This window comes from Plectrocnemia conspersa, unplaced genomic scaffold (assembly GCF_051122295.1).
Source record: "Plectrocnemia conspersa isolate PC_06_02 unplaced genomic scaffold, ASM5112229v1 ptg000008l, whole genome shotgun sequence".
In the NCBI taxonomy this organism is placed as follows: Eukaryota; Metazoa; Arthropoda; class Insecta; order Trichoptera; family Polycentropodidae; genus Plectrocnemia; species Plectrocnemia conspersa.
The window spans coordinates 20,892,713-20,912,152 of NW_028277172.1; the positions used below are offsets into that span (position 1 = coordinate 20,892,713).

At 28.1% G+C, this 19,440-nt stretch overlaps 2 protein-coding genes across 2 annotated transcripts; one reads left to right on the forward strand and one right to left on the reverse strand.

Annotated features, from left to right (window-relative positions):
• Positions 1-110: 110 nt before the first annotated feature.
• Positions 111-6,114, forward strand: LOC148233360 (uncharacterized). Its single transcript, XM_088190716.1, has 4 exons — positions 111-302; positions 5,512-5,667; positions 5,730-5,894; positions 5,956-6,114. The coding sequence occupies exons 1-4, from the start codon at positions 111-113 to the stop codon at positions 6,112-6,114; spliced, it is 672 nt and encodes a 223-aa protein (XP_088046842.1).
• A 765-nt stretch (positions 6,115-6,879) lies between these two features.
• LOC148233361 (uncharacterized) lies at positions 6,880-17,891 on the reverse strand. Its single transcript, XM_088189684.1, has 4 exons — positions 17,825-17,891; positions 10,113-10,754; positions 9,848-10,042; positions 6,880-7,758 (listed from the first exon to the last, which is right to left on the reverse strand). The coding sequence occupies exons 2-4, from the start codon at positions 10,713-10,715 to the stop codon at positions 7,054-7,056; spliced, it is 1,503 nt and encodes a 500-aa protein (XP_088045810.1). The 5' UTR covers positions 10,716-10,754; positions 17,825-17,891; the 3' UTR covers positions 6,880-7,053.
• Positions 17,892-19,440: the final 1,549 nt, after the last annotated feature.

Consider the following 19,440-nt stretch of genomic DNA (forward strand, 5'->3'; position numbering starts at 1 on the left):
GTAAACATTCTCATTTCGTCATCCCTCCACGACATTATCCGGTAATCGTAGAAAGACCTATCCCAATAGTAGTAAACAGTCCGATACCGTACAAATTTAAAGTTCCGATAATGAAGCCGATCTACAAAAAAGTGCGAGTGCCAGTTCCGAAACCGTACTACAGGACAGTGGCGAAACCTTATATAGTTAACGTGCCGAGACCATATGTGGTACAGGGTCCAATTCATATGCACAATGCCGTTAAATCGGCTCATGCTGTATCTTATCAAAAGCAACTCACATCCAAAGGCGTCACTACATTGGTGACACAACATGGAGTTAATGCACACCATGGATACTATTAATTATTTTTTAAGCTTATTTTGTATATAATTAAGAATAAAAAATATAAAAATTAAATGTGTTTATGTTTTGCTCTTATAACTTTTTCACTCTTATTTAACTACTGACCTCCTACTTGGGCTGTCGCAAATGACAGGCGTTTTAATTGTTGATAATATCTCGAATCACTAATTTATTTGTACCTGGTACAAGATGCTTATATAAAATCTATTTTGATCTTAAGAGCAAATTATATGTAATTGATCAAATCGTTAGAATCATATCGATGGACAAAAATGAAAATTTAATAACTATATATTTCTCAAGTTTAGATATTATATTTTTAAATGTATATCCTGTATTTTTTACAGAAAAAAAATACAGATGATTTACGTATACTTTCTTTTCTGATAAATACGCGAAAAATATTTTTCAATACATATTTTTTCAGTGTAATTATTTAATTATTTTTTTTAATAATATTTTCATTGCATATGAAACAGAATAGTGGAACCAAGCAATATTAAGTTAGCCTAGTCCTTATGTTATTTATTATTTATCCATTCCTCCAGACGTTATTGAATATGTAAGAACAAGACATGAAAACATATAGTATAACCGGATATAAATTTAAAAATAAAATAATTTAGATATAATAGGTTTTTCCTGAATATTTTGCGGTGTGTAGTGTTTCAATTCAATGAAAAATATTTGTGCAGATCCACAAACGTTGAATTAGTAAAAGGCTTGCATATTAAATTTTAAGAAATTGTCTATATCGCGTGACGATAGATCGCGACTCTTTTAATTATTTACATATTCGTGTCTAATGTCTCGTTATGCGAAATATAATTTAATGTATACGTTATACGTCAAACATTGTTTCCTACAATAATGCTATCGAATTTGTTATTCGTATTTTTTCCTAGAACATACAATGTTGTTTTTTGTTATGTTCTAAATTGTAAACAATATCAATCAATCAACAACATAATCATAAATCATAGTAGAAGTTAACTGTAAAAAGTAGTTGAATGTTGATACAGATTATTAAAACACAGATAATATTTTATTGTTTATACATTTTTATCTTTGAACTGAATCGTTCTGTTCAATAGTAAGTAAATGTAAACTAACTATACTTTGCAATATAAATTATTTTATATTCCTAACTATATTTTACAATAAGATTAAATGAATAAATATATTAACTTCTTATTAAGAAAAAATATTTTTATTTTTTATTTATTTTTTAAAAAGTAAAACTATATGATTTTGACTTTTCTATACGAAGTACTATAAATTAATAATATAAAAACAGTCTCGAATCTATCCCGAAAATATTTTTTTAAATATGTCATTTTAATGAATCATATCGAAATACATTTTCACTGGTAGATATATATTTTTAGCAGTGAAAATGTAATTTATCTGGCAGGTGCTAGTAAGATTATATGATTTTAAGTTTTGCATATGTAGTAATAAATATAAACATTTACACACTGATCATTATTTATTTATATGCGATGTAAAAATGTTACAGTGAATGTATATTTTTCAGTAAAGCTATATTTTCACTAGTGAAGTTCTGTAGAAACATATTTATTTTTTTAATAGCGAAAATTGATAGGCGCAAAAAACCATAAATATAAATGAAACCCAATTTGACAGTTGCGAAACGTTCATTTGCTGTTCAAACCCAAACCTAACCTAATATAGTTTTAAAACTTAAAATACAAACTAAGTCAACTCATCTTTCAGGGTAATATAGGCGGACAAATAAGTTGAAAGATATACGTTATGATTTATAAATATAATAGCTATTCTTATCAATATTACTATGGACTTGTAATATAAAAGGGCTGATCAAAGTATTTTCAAACCGAAGTTTGATCAATAGGAGAGCGCAAAAAACAATTATCACTTCTCAGAAGGAAAAAATCCACGTCAAAAGCAATAAAATCGTGTCGGCGCCGTCGCAGTGGGAACGCTAGCGTTCCCACTGCGACGGCGACGACGCGATTTTATTGCTTTTGACGTGGATTTTTGACTTCTGAGAAGGGATAATTGTTTTTTGCGCTCTCCTATTGGTCAAAATTCGGTTTAGATGTACTTTATTGTATTGTTATAAAAATCTTAATATAAACGCTTGATAATCGAGCGTTTTCACCGCGTTCGCAGGATTTTATTGCTTTTGACGTGAATTTTTGCCTTCTGAGAAGAGATAATTGTTTTTTGTGCTCTCATATTGGGCAAAATTGGGCGTAATATTATTATAACTTTCGTGCGGCACTCATTTATCAAGCCCTGTTTTAATAATCCAGAACTGATTGATAACTAACACATAATTTGTTTGCAATTCAACTAACGTTTTTAGTTAGTGGCTGTAGACTGAATAAGGAAGTCTACAACTTTCTTCATCTTTAAAGCTTTGTGTTTTTAATACTAAAAATAAATACTAAAAGCATTGTTTATCTTAGGAGAAGTTTCTCAGCTTCAGTTACGTCATTATAAAAATTAATGTAATTAGAATCTTTTTCTGCACAAAAGATAGTATAAAGACGTTAATTTTGATCATTAAATTAAAAAAAAAAAGCCAAAAAAAATATATATAAAATGTCCCTTGAAAATAGGTAAACTCGAAGAAACCGAACTATGAAAAACTTATCGATTTGTTTTTTAAATGCCCTAAATAATAAGCAATATGAGTTAAGAGGATGATTCACAAATACAAATTGTATAAAAATATCAGATCTCTTGAGATCGGAATTTTTGTGAATTATTAAAGTGAGGGTCTAAATCTCTGGAGTTCCAAAAAGTTTCATAGTCCCAAATACAGTGTATTACATATGAAACAAGGATTAAACGTTTGTGTATTCAACTCTTAATCTGATTTTTCTATTTACTTTATTTTTGAATATGCTAATATATAAAAATATAGTAATTTTTACTGCTTAATTCATTGCAAAATTAAATATTCTAGATTATTTTATTTTTAATACAATAAAAAAATTTCGCTCAATAATATCAACAATATTAACTGGATAAATGTATTGTTAAATGGTTGTTGATTAAAAAAAAATTTAAACAAATATAAAGTACACTTAAAAAAATATATTTCAGTAATCTCTAATACTGTATATTTTGGAAGTACTGATATTCGTCAATTAAATATGTGTAAACTATTTATAAATATATATATACATATATTAAAATTGTCCAGCGATTAAATGTTATTAACATTTTTAATTGCATAAATATACATGTGTTTACTATATTTTTTGAGACAAGTTCATAGCTTAAATTATGCACGATTAGATTTGTTTATATTATGTATTATTTTCCACGAAAATATAATAATGATAAAAACATTTTTTTATTGGGTTTCTGTAAATTTTATCCTATTATTACTACACATATTATTCAAAGGTTTATCATTAAAATATTAATAAGTTAAAATAGTAATTTACCATTCATAAAAATATATAAACTCTTCTTATATTTTTTATTCTGATTTTTATCTGATCTCATAAAGTACATCATTATTCATACAAATTAAATGTAATTTATTGTAAACACATATTGTATTTAATTGTATGTGAATTTCATTGAGAGATCATGATTAGATCTTAATTTATATGTATAATCATTTCATGATAAGCGATATTACCATCGTATCTAAACATTTAATTGTTATTGTTAATATTGTTTTAGTTAATTTCGCTTTGAAACAAATACACAAGTAATTCTAAAACTGTTGTAAAAAAATATTAATTAAATAGTGTTGATAAAAAGTTATTTTCTATAGCTATTTTATTTAATAATTTTAAGTTATTTTTTAAGCAGATCAGAGTAAGATGTCTTCTTTATTTATAAATAAAAATATAATACATATATTATAATATATATTAAAATTACTTATTTTATACACATATATTATGTATTTTATACAACTATACTAAATATCAAACGATTAAACAATGTGATGATGAATAATTTATTATTTAAAATAGCATAATTTATTTTTAATATTTATAAATATAATTTATATATTTAAGTTAAAGTAAAAATGTAAATCTTAATTTCATTTTTGTACAAATTTAATCAACAACCGAAAATTATTTCTAAGCTTTCTTATTAATTGGACATTATAGTGTTTTTTTAATGTAACTTTTTTATATATTTTTATTCTTATTTTTTAATAATCTTAACTACAGCATCGTTTGATTAAAAATTTTAGCAAATTTTGTATCTTTGTCTTTAGATAAATTGCTAATCAATTTTTTTTTGTAAATTTGCGTAATGCAGCAAAGCGTAAATCTTTAATTATTTACTATTCCATCTTTAATAATGCCAGTTTCATGCCAATTTTAATATATAAATCGCGTTATTTGCGCCATGAAGGAAATTTTAGCGTCATATCTCAAGGTAATTGTCCTCAAAAAAATATATTTATGATACTTACCGTTGTTTTTATTTAATTACAATTAAATTAAGGTCGAAATAGCTTAGTTCATAAGATTTAGACTGATTATTCAGAGGTTGTGCGTTCGAGCCACGATAGCAGACTCAATTTCTTATTCATAAAAATGCGCTATTATAATTAAATAACCGTCCTTAGTTGCAAAGTGAAATACATATATTACTTTCTAATAATTTATATAGTCTGGTGGATGATACTTGTAGGTATTCATTATATCTGATCGATTTATCCATTTGGTACAGATCTACCTCGTTGTAACGCATTGGTCCTACATCTTTCAGGTTACAATAAAATATAAAAAAATAAAAATAACGAAAACAACGCAACGATTTAATCATACGGTTTAGTTACATGTATATATAATAAAATATTATATAATATGTTTTAATAAATTATACAAATTAAAGCATAAATGTTTAGAATTCATACAATTCAGTGTTTTATTAATAATTGCATGTATTGCATGATCATCTTTTGTGTATGCTCTCTATATATGCCATATGCATTATTGCATTATCAGTTCTATTAACTAGCTGAAGTGTAAATATATTTTTTTCATTTAATAAAAATGGACGTTAAAAATATATTTACTGTCTTGTTGCTTTTATGTTTGTGTTCTTCTGGATACGCAGATGAGCAATTGGTATGAATGATTCTGTGATATTTATAAAAAGAAGCATAGTTTGTAAATAAAATAATACTTTCAGGGTCCAGCTGATATTACAATCGAAAGAGTCGAGGAATGTGAAGAGCCTGAAAGATTCGATTTACCTATACCAGCAGAGATGAGCAAATTGAACAGAAGTCATGTAGGATTTACTGGTTGCATTGAAATGCCAGTTGCTATGGATCAATCATCAACTGTAAGATATATGTGTATATATTATATATAAATTTATATTCTGTAATTTATGGACTATTTTAGCTAAACATGACGGCAGCTAAATGGGGCGATGGTGGCTGGAAACCAAATGCTTTCAATTTTGTTCAATCTGATGTCTGTAATGTTTTGGGCAAGAATACAAAAAAACCTTGGGATGATATTATGCTCGCAGCTGGGCGAAAAGAAAACACTTGTCCAGTTCCAGCGGTATTTTTATTTTAATAAATATTTTTTAATTAGTTTTAATATTTTTTTTTGTGCATTTTAGGGCAAGTATTGCATTAAAAACTTGGCACTAACTTTGGATGGACTTTTTCCTAGTATGTTGTACGGAAAATTCAGAGTTGATGCAATTTTTATGTATGCTGCTCAACCAAGATCTTGCATTAGAGCGTATATCATTTCGGAAAAGGCTAAGAATGCCTAATTAAATGAAAGGCAATGTACACATAATTTCTTTATTTGGCAATCAGTAATTATTAAAATATAGAATGGACAGTAGATGTAACTTTTATTTATTCAATTGCTTTTTATGGTGCGTTGAAAACAGCACAACAAATAATGAAATACAATTTTTATTAATCTGTAAATAAAAAATCTTTATACATTTATTCTACTACACACTTTTAATGACTACTATACATTTTGGCAATCCTGACTAGGCGCTACTCATCCTTTTATTATAATATATTATATTTAAAATAAATAATTTAATATATGATATACACATATTTTTATCAATGTATTGATAAATATATCCAACAGTTATTTGGCGATTAAAATCTATTAACATATTAAATAGCATTCGCAAATGCGCGTTATTAATACATTTTATATCTATAACAACATTTACACGTAGATAATCGATAGAATTAAATATTAAATTTTCAATAGAAACTATACAGGTGTTGATATATACAATCCTTCCGGAACACCTTATTTCTTATGCATAAACCGACTAGAGTTTCACTCGAAGATTGTGCGAATTATTAATTGAATAAAAATCGCTTTTTATATAATGATAAATATTATAAGATATAATTTCATAAATAAATTCGATTCACAAGATCGACTAGAAAGTATTTCACTTTGGTATCTTATCATAATAATTAGTTTACATAGTTAATCTGACTTTGAATAGATATATTTGAATGGTTAACGAACAATATTACTAATAACACTGATAACATTATTTTATTTTTTTTAATTATTGAAAGAACTGCTGACCTCCGTCTCTGTTTGTGTAGTTGTATAAAGGGTTGAATGCGTTTTGGAAACCCACCCTTTCGTCCTGATTCAAATGCCATCCTGACAATGCTTCCATGGATTGTGGAAATCGAGGCACGGGCCTCAATATTAGCAAATGTCAGTTGTCTTCGCAAGTGGGTTTTTTAAAAGCATCTCTAATAGAAGGCTCTTTTCCTTCATCTTCAGATCCAGTAATATCCAGAGTTTGCGAATCTTCCGTATCTGAAGAAGCTATAGACTGCCTTTTAAGTGAAACTTGCTCATTTGGCGATTCGAAACTTTTATACAATCTATCAGAATCGGCGAAGTAGTTCAACGATCGCTTCTTAGTCCAGAAGTTATTGAAGTTCGAGTCCCTCAAATCTTCTCCTGTTTCATATCCATGATTTCTTTGATAATCGTTGCGAACTAGACTGAAAGCAGACAGTTCGTAATGCTCTCCAGCTCGTCTGAAATGTCTATCAGTCAGCCCATCATCCATTACTTTGACTTCATCTCCAAAATCATCCAAGCTTTGCGTATACTTCAATAACCCATCAGTCTTCTCGGCGAATTCAGCAATATCTGTACTCTGAAGCGACTTCTTATCAAAAACTTGATGCGCAGAATAATGCTTTCTGAGATAAGCGTGTCGACGAAAGATCTTTCCGCATATGTTGCATGTAAACTTGTTACCTTCGGAAAGGTCAGTAGCATCGTTTGATGACCTTTCTCCGTCCGGTTGGATCGGAGTCGATTGCTGTTTTCTGTTCGATTTAGTTGAAGCAACTCTAGGTTTATGCCATCTTCTATGAGAAGCCAAGTTTGCGGGGCAGTTAAAGACCTAAAATAAAAAAAAAAAACATTTGAGAAACCATGTTTTAGAACGGCATTGTAGTACGAGACAAAAATAGTGGCTTGCACGCAGAATTTATAAAAGAACTATTGTTGTGATAATCACCCCTTTGCTTGGGGTTAAAATACCGGCACGCGTCATAGGGTGCATCCAAAACAGGTTTTTATAAAAATAATTATGCATAAAATATAATATTCTAAAAATTAGAAAAAAAAATGTTTGTGATTTTTTTTATTGTTTTTGACACTGTTTTGAAATTATTTTAATCTTGGCGCATTATTTACAATTTTGACAAAAATATAGGATAGTTTCTTCGTTATAATTAGGAATATATAGTGTTTTTTGCATTTTTTATTATATAGAATTAAATTTGTAAGAATATTTTTAAAAGGTTTAGAATCACTGTCTTTCTTATAACGCTGCATAAATAGAGGCAGGTTCATGCCAGATCTGGGAATGACAAAAAAAATTACAAATTTTTAACACTCGAGCTCAAAGTAATAAAAGAAGACACTTAGATAAGTAACCATTCCGAAGGTGCTCGTGCCAGATGTTTAAAAATAAGCATACTTTCTCGGAAGATCGAAAGTATTTGAATGGCTAATCACTTTTTATGCAATTTTTATTACTCTAACCGGCCGGCGGTTTTATCTTTGCTTTGGTGATCTAAAAAATTAGCATGGTAATCGGCAGAATGCAAAACGGTTTAGTGCTATTTTTTTTTATTAATCTACAAAGTTTTTTTATGTTATTTTTGTAAAATAGCAATTGACAATTGTCTCATGATTATTATTGACTGTCAAAGCGGCCTTAGTTGTAAAATAGCAATTCTGAGCTAAGCTCAAAATTACAACGGAATTAATATAATCGAAAAAACTAGACATTGATGTCATTAATTAAATATTTGCGAAATCCAGAATCTGTCACCAGTCAAAAAAATAACTTCTGACTTCTTTGGTTATTCTGTAAAATGTGGAAATAAATTGTTAGCATATTATTTAATGATTCGACGAATTCTAAAGACACTCGTGATAAAATAAATAATTTATTATTGGCGCAACAATTAGAGAAAGAAATAATAAATAAAACAAACATTTTTTCATTCGTCAAAATTTCTCGAGAATTCTTGACAAATTTGAGGAATGAAGTCGAGAATTTTCATTTCTCGATAAATGAAAATCATCGAAAAATTAGAATGATTTGAAATGTGGCTTTTTAGATTTTTTTTAATGTAGAAATATAACTTATAAATATATATCAGTAGTGCTTCTTCTGAAGAAAAATGCAAAAATTATATATTTCTCGAGAAATTTTTATTACAAATTAAATTTATACCAATATATTTTATGATTTTTAACCGTTGCAATTTTAAAAACAAATAATCAATTAAATCTGCTTAATTCACAGCTACATTCAGATCAGGTAGTAAGAAAAGGGGCAGGGATTTCCGATTAACATCACAAAAATATTGCTTGACAATGTAAGTTTTATGACCGACTCTAGGAATTGCGATAAGCAAACATTTCATTTCGACTTCCTCGAACATTAGCAGGTAAATTAAAAATAAATAATGCAAAGATCAATGACTAAAAATAAATAAAATAAGAGAAACAAAAAATACACGCTACGCTGCTCAATAGTTTAATTAAAATAAAATATATTGCAGTTATGTATTAAAATGAGTTTTTTACTTTCAAAGGTTTTTTAAGTACTGAAAATTCAGATTTCAGGATCAAACAAAATTAATAAAAAATATATTAAAAACAATTAACATATGAAACACACTATATTGATTCAGCTTAACCCGAAATCGCCATGGTGACATCATTTGTGAAAGATTGGTCCAAAATTCAAGCCCTTCTCTCGACATCTGCTCAAAGGGATCAACACCCCTACCACCTGCCCGTTTAACGCAGCTCGCTTAGGGGTTGATATACAATTTAAAGCTCAGAATTTTATTTGCCCTAAAATTATCTCATCTGAAACTCGTGCAACTTTCTGATACCATCGTCCATGAACCGTAGAGCAACACCTGTCTTTTTTAAACAAACACCCGCATAATATAGTTATGACTCACCTTATCGCATTCTGGACACCTGTATTCGATGTGAACTATTCTAGAGCAGCGATGCTGCGCTAAAGTGAAGGCATCTTCGTATAATTGTCTGCAGAGTCTACAGATGTACGAACCTAATCTGTTTTCAATGCTGGCAAGAGTAGCTTTAGCTTCTTCAGTGATTTCAACGACGTTGAACGCAGGATCTATATCTCCCTAATGTAACATACGTTATATTTATACATTCACAGCAATATTAATAAAAGTATATTTTTATAAAATGTACCTTTCTCACTACCAGAGTTTCATCATCCGCCAGCTCTCTGATTATAGTGCCAGAAACGGGTGAGCTTTTATCTTCATCAAATTGTAATCTCCGCACAGCTTTACTCTTCTTTAAACTGCCAGTTTTCGGATTTAACTTTTTAGGTCTGTCTTCAGTGTCTACGACGTCAATCTCAGGCGAATCTCGCGATCGATCTATTAGTTTATCCTCGGGTGTTTTTAATAGTTGGTATTCGCTTGAGAGCTTCTTTTTGGTGTATTTGCTTTCTGAGTCGCTCTTTGGTTCCACTTCGATCAAAGATGTTTCTGTTTCTGCATTTATTGGTATGTGATTATTGTTCTCGTTCGTTCTTATAATCTTTCTTGGCGGGGATGGCGTACATGGTGGCGTGATAGGCGCTGAAGTCTTCAGAGATAAATCTAAAGGCGATACAGTATCCGGATATACTTGTAGAGGTTGGAGCAGATTTGGATGTTGATGTACGCCGAATCCGTAAGGTGACAAAGCCGAGACCATAGAAAATGGTACATGGCGATTCAGGTATAAATGACTAGCTGGATGAAACTGGCGAGCCGACTGCGAAGCGATTAGACCATCCATCATCTTATGGCTGTTTCAAATTCTTCGCCCCCATTTTGAGATCTGTCGAAAAAAAAACTTTATTTACAGACCGTAAAAGACTTACAAAATCATTGCAAACAAAGCTGCGAGATATTTAAGTGAAACAAGGATTGGAGTGCACTCGAATCAGACCACAAGAGGAAAATTGATTTCGAGACGTTTGTCCAGTCAGAAGCCATTCAAAAGGACATGTGGGTGTATGTATGTATGATATGTATGTGTGTTCATTATTGTGTAAGAAAGAGGAAATACCGGCGAATTCCCAAATTGAGATCGACAGGAAGAATCCCCGCACCAAATCCCCTGATTGAATTGTCGAAGCCCCTAAACGTCGGGGTCAACGGGGGACTAATATCAACTAAAAAATGCTCCTAGACATTCTTGCGTATCCCCCAAAACGAATAACACAATTTAATACGAAATTAGCACTATACGTCACATCGCACAAGTCGGAGGGCTTTATAAATAGAATTATTAATCGAAAATTCGTAATGTATGATCACGTGATATATAAATACATGAGTGCTTGTAATATGCACTAGCAAATAATATTTACAATAATAATGTGTAAGAATAAGTCTCATTATGATGACGAATCTATTAGTCATTTTATGGCGCCCAACAAACTACTACTTGATTCAGTGATGAAAGATAAATAGGTATAGGGTGCAACGAAAGTATGTCTTAATATTTTATGCGTATATTTTTAAGTTCAAAATTATTTTTAATATTAAAAGAACAGTTACTCTTGATATATTTCTGTATTAATTTTTATTTCTAACAATAGATTAGTTAACCCTTTTAGTGCCAAGCGAAATTAGGCGATGTATGCTAAAAATGTCGAGCATTTTTTTGGGAAATATAAATAATTTTATAAATATATTAAAAATAAAAAAATCTATTATATGTGCAAAATAAAGCACAGTTTATACAAATGAGTACACAAAAAAAATAAAAAAATATATTTTATAATTTTACAAATAAAAAAATACGAAATTAGGAGCGGGCTTAATTTTAAAACAGGTTTCTCAATAATATACTGCGCTTTAATAATTTGTTATTATTAATAAGCAAATTAAATAGTACTGCTGTTTATATTTCGATAAAACATATATACATATGTATGTAGTTTTGAAATATAGGCTGGAAAATTAGTTGTTAAGAACAAGTAAAGCTAATCGCCAACAAGAGCATGGTCAGAATCGGCGCTATCCTATTCCGACCGCCTAAAAAATGCTTAAACGATTATCTTGACTTTGATTTCATTGAGCTTGTAGATACTTAATGTACATATATAAGCTTATTTGCAATTTATAACATATTTTAATCAAAGTGTTGCATGTTTAAAAAATATTAATAAAAAAAAGTTTAGTATTAATATATATTACGATATATAAAAAACTTAAATAGTTGCATTGAGTAATATTATGTAAGTTTTAAATACTACTGAAGTAAAACTGATGAGAGATAAGTGCAAAAAAATTCATTGAGACAATAGAAGACAGAAACTATTCTATACAGAAGATTGTTCTATACAATCTATATCTATACATAAATCATTATTTATTTTTACATTAATAATAATGTAATGTAAAATAATGTTACATCTACTCGAATTTTATATTAGTAATTATGTATATTTAATAATCAACATTAAACTATAAATTATGTAAATGTCCTGAAATCAAAGTTTCAATCTATTCTAATTTCATAAGTAAGTTTTAAATAAAATTAATAAATTAATAATGGTTTTTGTTAAGATGAAAGACGTTTAGAGATAGAAAAAGTATCAAAATATAATTAAAAAAAAAAAATTATAATAAATTTGTCAAGCTGTCATTAAAACTTATATGAAAATGATGACTTTTAAGTTTCAGTTAAATATTTCGACACAGAAAAAAATGTTACTTTTGATTCAAAAGACTCTTTGTTGAAAAAATCATACATAAAATTCTATCAATGAAAAACGTTTAGAAATAGAAGCTGCATTGAAATAGTTGCATTGAGTATTATAAATCTTAGATACTGCGGTTTTAATTCCCCCAACGTTTTGATAATACTTTTTTATTTATTGAATTTGTTGCCATGCAAATCATGAAAATCCTTTTTTATTTTTATCCTGTATGAAAAATCAGATTAGTGATTATACATCATACTTATAATTCTGATTGATTATCAGATAATAAGTTCTTCTAGATTTTCCTAATCTCACGGATAAATATCGTGATGAATAGTTTAAATAAAATCGAACTAATTTATATATTATAAGTGTAATAGTATATGCTAACTAATAAAATAAAATTTGATTTTAATTTGACGTTTTACTACTTACTTAGTATTTGATTTTGTTGTAACCATTGTAACGCATTGGGCTTATGCCTATTATGTTGCAGCGAAAGATTTACAATATTTTTTTTATTTTTATTTTGGGTTATTCTGACGGGTTACTACAAAACAGATAATTATTACATTTGCTTAAAAGCATGGCTTTTAATTGCAGATTCTCTAATATATGATAATAAAGACAAGAGTTGATATATTAAAAAAAAATTTTAAGACTAAAACGTGGTTTTAACTATAGACATGTTATTTTATTTATTTTTCGCTTTAACGTACATTTTTTACGTAAAAGAAAACTTACAATACATTTGCGTTAACACAGTCAGTTCGAGAGCTATCTATATCATCATTATTTATATTGAGAAAAAGACGGCAAGTTTGGATTTACGTCCCTAGTATTAGCTCTAAAGCACACGATACGTTCGATATACTTATCCTGTTTATATTTTGAACAAATGAATATAAATTACAGTCATCACTATATAAACCTAAGCTAATGATAGTTCTAAAACTAATTATATTTTTATAACTTTCATTAAGTCAAGTCCAAAATACAAACTAAGCCAACTCATCTCTCAGGGGAAAATAAGCTGAAGAAGTACAGACAGACATCGCATCTCACATATTGCTCCATAGTTAGTCTGCATTTTGATATTACACTGTTTTAAAAATATGATATCTATCCTTACCGATATTAATATGTACTCCTAATATAAGAGGGCTAATCAAAGTATATTCAAACCGAATTTTGGTCAATAGGAGAGCGCAAAAACAATTATCACTTCTCAGAAGGCAAAAATTCACGTCAAAAGCAATAAAATCGTGTCGGCGCCGTCGCAGTGGGAACGCTAGCGTTCCCACTGCGACGGCGACGGCACGATTTTATTGCTTTTGACGTGGATTTTTGACTTCTGAGAAGGGATAATTGTTTTTTGCGCTCTTCTATTGTCCAAAATTTGGTTTAAATGTGCTTTATTTGATTCTATCACTTGGTTTTATACCATTCATAGTATCTTACACAAGAGCATCTAACGAAATTATTGAAAAATAACAAGTTATAACATATGTGAAGAGCTCAACAATTTCTAAGTAATATTCTTTATTTTTTTACCAAAATAATAAAAAGGGCGAATTTAACGTACAGCTTTTTAGTTCGTCCTTAATATTCTCAAATAATTTTGAAGTCGATTATCTCGAAACATGCTTTTGATAAAGTATGTTAATAAATTGTTATTGTTAGAAGGACTCGATTTTTATTATATCATGGATTAATTACTGTAACTTTCGGGTCACACTTGCACTATATAAAGAATTCGCCAAGTTGTTTGCGTGTTTCGCGTCAGATAATTGTCGATTGGACGCTGTCTAGACGCCGTGAAAAAAGGGGTGGGGATGGTGCGTGCCTCGTGATTGGTCATTCACGCACACAAACTTTTCAACTTTAAGTGAATCATACCTGGTAGGCACTCACCTGAGTCACTACCGACGCAACTTTTTTGGGCGTCGCGACGCTTGCGAAAAATCAAACAAAAGGAGAGCGTCTGACTATTCCGATGAATAAGCGATGCTTTATATATCTGACGCGCCAGATTCAAAATCGTGATGCTATTGAAACTACATTTGCAAACTGACTTACAAATATAAGATTAATAGTATCACGCTTTCAATTGGCAATAAATAAATTTCAAATGATTGAGATAATTTTAAAATAATAGAAGCATTCATTTTTATTAGAGATTAACTCATTCTTTAGGTTACAGCAATATATGAAATGATTTTTTTTAAATATAAATTTGATTCAGTATTATCTACAAACATCTTGCTTTTGTGTTATCATGATTTTGAATACAAATATTAAATCAACGATTTAATATACGATGTATTATCTCAAGTATTTTTTTACATATGATCTTAATCAAAAACTGCCTAACTGAATTGTGAGACAAACCTAAGAAAATATTAAATTTGAAACTAATAGATTTTTAAAATACTTTAAATATAACGTATAAATATTTTTTTTAATTGCAATCCTCTTAAAAAAGATAGTATTAAATAAAAAATGTTGGAATTTTCATTTGGCGTAAAACGCGAAATTACTGTTTTATTTTTGTTAATTTAATATATCTATGTTTTAAGAATTAATTGCCAAACGCAATTGTAATAATTTCAAAACATTTTTTATTATTAATTTAACCATTAAAAAATACAAATTAAGCTTAGGCTTCAGAAAAAAATTAAACACATTTTCAATTGTAAAAATATTTGTAGAAGTTGTAAGGACGATATTAAGATTGAGAATATCAGAATAATTGCGCTTGGTTATGTATGAATATTGATTTATTATATATAACTTTAAACATAAATTGCTTAACTCAATTTTAGTAGTTTTTAATTAATAAAAGCTTTATTAATGCAAGCTTAAGAACCATTAAAAGCTCATAAAATTAATAATGATAATATAAAATATTTAATATAAATAATTAGGACGATACTAAGTTCGAGTAAATAAGAATAATTTTGCTTGGTTATGTAGTTTTTCCTCAATTTATCTAATATATCTATAACCCTAAGCATAAATTGCTAATTTAATTTTATTACTTTTAAATTAATAAAAGCTTCACTAATCAAACTTAAGAAGCACTAAAAGCTCATCAAATTGCAGGCTAATATTTTTTTTATTATATATTAATATTATAAACATAATTAAGTGTTATTGTACAATGTATTTATATTTATAATTCTGATTATAATAATATAAACTTTTTATAAAGTAATCAGAATAATTACACTTGGTTATATATTTTTTCATCAATTTATTAAACATGTCTATTACCCTAAGTATAAATTGCCTAGCTATTTTGAATTAATAAAAACTGCATTAATCTAAGTTTAAGCTTCATTAAATATAAATTGCAATTGTATCTATATAAATGATTTTGATTACAATAAATATTTAATATAACATTGTTTGAACGATACTAAAATCGATTAAATCAAAATTATTACAGTTGTTTGTATTTTTCCCTCTATTTATCTAAAATGTCTATAACATAATTTTAGTAATAAAAGCTTAAGAAATACTAAAAGCTCATCAAATTGAAAGCCACTATTTTTTTCATAATTTTAAAATGATTTAATGCTATTTTCTAGTATATTTATATTCATGATTTTGGTAACGATAATATTTACTAAATACATATTTGCATTAAATCAGAATAATTTTGCTTGATTATGTATTTTACCCTTAAATTATTTATTATATATAGTCTTAAGCATAAATTCCCTTACTCTATTGTATTTATTTTAAAACAATAAAAGCTTCATTATTCAAGCTTGAGAACCACCAAAAAGCTGTTATTTTTTTTCAAAATTACGAACATAATAACTTAATGTTATGTTCTACTGTATTAATTTCAAGATTTTGGTGACGATAAAATAAAATATTAAATAAAAGTTGTTAGGATACTAAGATGGAATAAATCAAAATATTTTTGCTTGGTTATATATTTTACCTTCAATTCATTTAATACAATATATATAGTCTTAAGCATAATTTGCCCAACTCAATTCTAGTATTTTTTAAATAATTACAGATTTATTAATCAAGCTTAAGAACAATTAAAAGCTAACATTTTAACATAATTTAAAGCTTAATCTTCTAGTATATTTATATTCATGATTTTTGTATTGTTATGATACTCAAGTGAAATAAATCAGAATAATTTTGCTTGGTTATGTATTTTACTGTCAATTAATTCATTAAAGCCTTGAGCATTTTTTAATCCAAAAGCTTTATAAATCTAAGCTTAAGAAGCTCATCAAATTGGAATCTAGTATTTCTTTAAATTATAAACATAATTTAATAATATCTTCCAATGCATCTATATTCATGATTTTGATTACGATAATATAAAAGATGCAATATAAGTTATTAGTATGATAGTAAGATCGAGTAAATCAGAATAATTTTGGTTATTAAGCATAAATTGTAATTTGAAAATAATAAAAGCTTTATTAATTAAAACTTAAGAGTTAAAAAAGGCTAATGGAATATTTTTGCACTATACACTACATTTTTTAGGTGTGAAATTTGCATTGGATTTGTATCAAAATAGTTTAAATAAAGTGGTTTTATAAAATAATTTTTACTCAGAAGTACAGTTAGTTAATTTATACTTAATATTCATTTATAAAAACGAAAGATTTATTTGCACATCATAATAAAAAGAACTGTTGAAAAACGTAAAATTGTATTAATTGCTTTTAAATATTGCAACAAATAATATTGTCTTAAGCTTATTGTCGTATTTGACGTTTGACATATTTTAAATAACCGTTTAACTTTATTTTCTAGTCTTAAGTTAGAACTATTAACTTTTTAAGAAATATAAATATAAATAATCTTTTTAAGTGATCATATTTTTAAATAATATTATGATAGTAAATAATTTCTACTGATTTTCTCTAATGCTATCATCAAATCGAGTTAAATTCTGTACATTATTTTGACCTCAATTACAAAAAAAAATAAAAATAAAAACACACATGAATATATATATGCATTTTATATATAATAAACCTATATATAGTTTTAGTAAAAAATGTATAAATCAGATATTTTAGATGAAAAAAATTATATTATTTAAAAAAAATTATAAAAAATACTCCTAATATTATAGTGTGTGTTATGCGTATAAATGTTAGGGTATATTTCTATACAAAACTAATATAGGTATTGTCGTGTGTCGTACTTGTATTGAAATCCCTCGTAGCAGGGCCACCTTCCCCGCCAATGTCCGGATTCGAACTGATGAATGTGTCGATTTTTGCGCTGGGGTTGGCCAAACCCCTACGACGGCGTAGGCAAGGTGCACTGATAAACAATTTACCCGCCAGGTGTTTGTAATCGTTTCCGTTTTTTCAGGACATTATGCCTCGTGCCGACCGCAAGCAATTAATTACGCCAATCTTTCACGCTCGTTTCTCGAGCAATTTGTATAAATTAACAGCATTAAAATAAATTATTTATTTCATATGAACTACTTTGCGAAACATATGCCACCTTTATCTTAATATTATTCATAATTAAATAAAAAATATTAAACCCCGTGTAGAAAAAGATTTTGGAAAATATTTAATGTGAACAACAATATACAAATAAATTTCAGAGAACTTTGGAAACGGTGGGACCAAATTTTTATGAACAAAATGTCGATAGACAATAATCAACGCAGTGTTTCTAATTCTACAATTATTATTTAAAGATGATCCGAAACATAATTAATAGGTAAATATCAAAATAGTAACAGTATATTACCTTCATGTTTATTAGCTAATAAATAAATTTATAAGTCAAAAAAACTTCATAAGAATCGATACAGATCCGGCAGTTTATTTATTCTGATAATGTAAAATATAGAGCTCAGTGGCAGCTATGGGGGGGCGAAAGGAGCCGGCCGATTATTTTAAGAAATACTGATTTTATGACACTGCAAAAAATGTATGGGGGGGTGGCAATTTTAAGGATCGCCCTGGGCGGCACATATCCTATCTACGCCACTGATAGACCTCTAAAAAGTGATTAAGCTACTTAAGCAATCGATAATTTGTGTGGTATTTAAGGCAACATTTCATAGACCAATACACACAAATATTTTTTAATGTCAATCGTGCTTTGCTTCGTGCAAGAGAATTGAACCTTTTCGATTTGGCCTCCGAGAGCGGACCCGGACCCTGGAAAAACAATGATTCCAGGCCTTATGACAAAAATAGCATTTTAAATATTTTGTAACATCGTAATATAATTTTTTGAATTAATAATAATAGATACGAGTTAACCCTTTTCTATTCTACAAATAAATATAAAAAATAACCACCGTCGTGATATATTTTCTAAAATCATATTTTATTCGAAATATTTTAATTGAGCAATAAAACTTATTTAAAATATCTACTCATAATATTTATCTGATAATTAACTGTGTTTTCTTCGCTGCTCAGTGTTGCCATATAGTAAATTTCCAATCCAGGTCAAAAGCAATAAAATCGTGCCATCACTGTAAAATCGCTAGTTTATCAAGCTTTTATATTAGGATTTTTATAACAATACAATAAAGTACATCTAAACCAAATTTTGCCCAATAGGAGAGCGCAAAAAACAATTATCACTTCTCAGAAGTCAAAAATCCACGTCAAAAGCAATAAAACGATTTTATTGCTTTTGACGTGAATTTTTGCCTCCTGAGAAGTGATAATTGTTTTTGCGCTCTTCTATTGACCAAAATTCGGTTTGAAAATACTTTGAAAAGCCATCTTATAAGAGAAGTCTTATATCGGTAAGGATAGCTATCATATTTTTAAAACATAG

Bases quoted from the DNA above. Each gene is read 5' to 3' on its own strand.
- LOC148233360 (XM_088190716.1), top strand. From the start codon at position 111: ATGAAGCCGATCTACAAAAAAGTGCGAGTGCCAGTTCCGAAACCGTAC. The intron at 303-5,511 runs GTGACACAACAT...TAATACTTTCAG, and splicing joins CCAAAGGCGTCACTACATTG to GGTCCAGCTGATATTACAAT. The intron at 5,668-5,729 runs GTAAGATATATG...GGACTATTTTAG, and splicing joins CTATGGATCAATCATCAACT to CTAAACATGACGGCAGCTAA.
- LOC148233361 (XM_088189684.1), bottom strand. From the start codon at position 10,715: ATGATGGATGGTCTAATCGCTTCGCAGTCGGCTCGCCAGTTTCATCCA. The intron at 10,043-10,112 runs GTACATTTTATA...ATGTTACATTAG, and splicing joins AAACTCTGGTAGTGAGAAAG to GGAGATATAGATCCTGCGTT. The intron at 7,759-9,847 runs GTGAGTCATAAC...TTTTTATTTTAG, and splicing joins GGTGTCCAGAATGCGATAAG to GTCTTTAACTGCCCCGCAAA.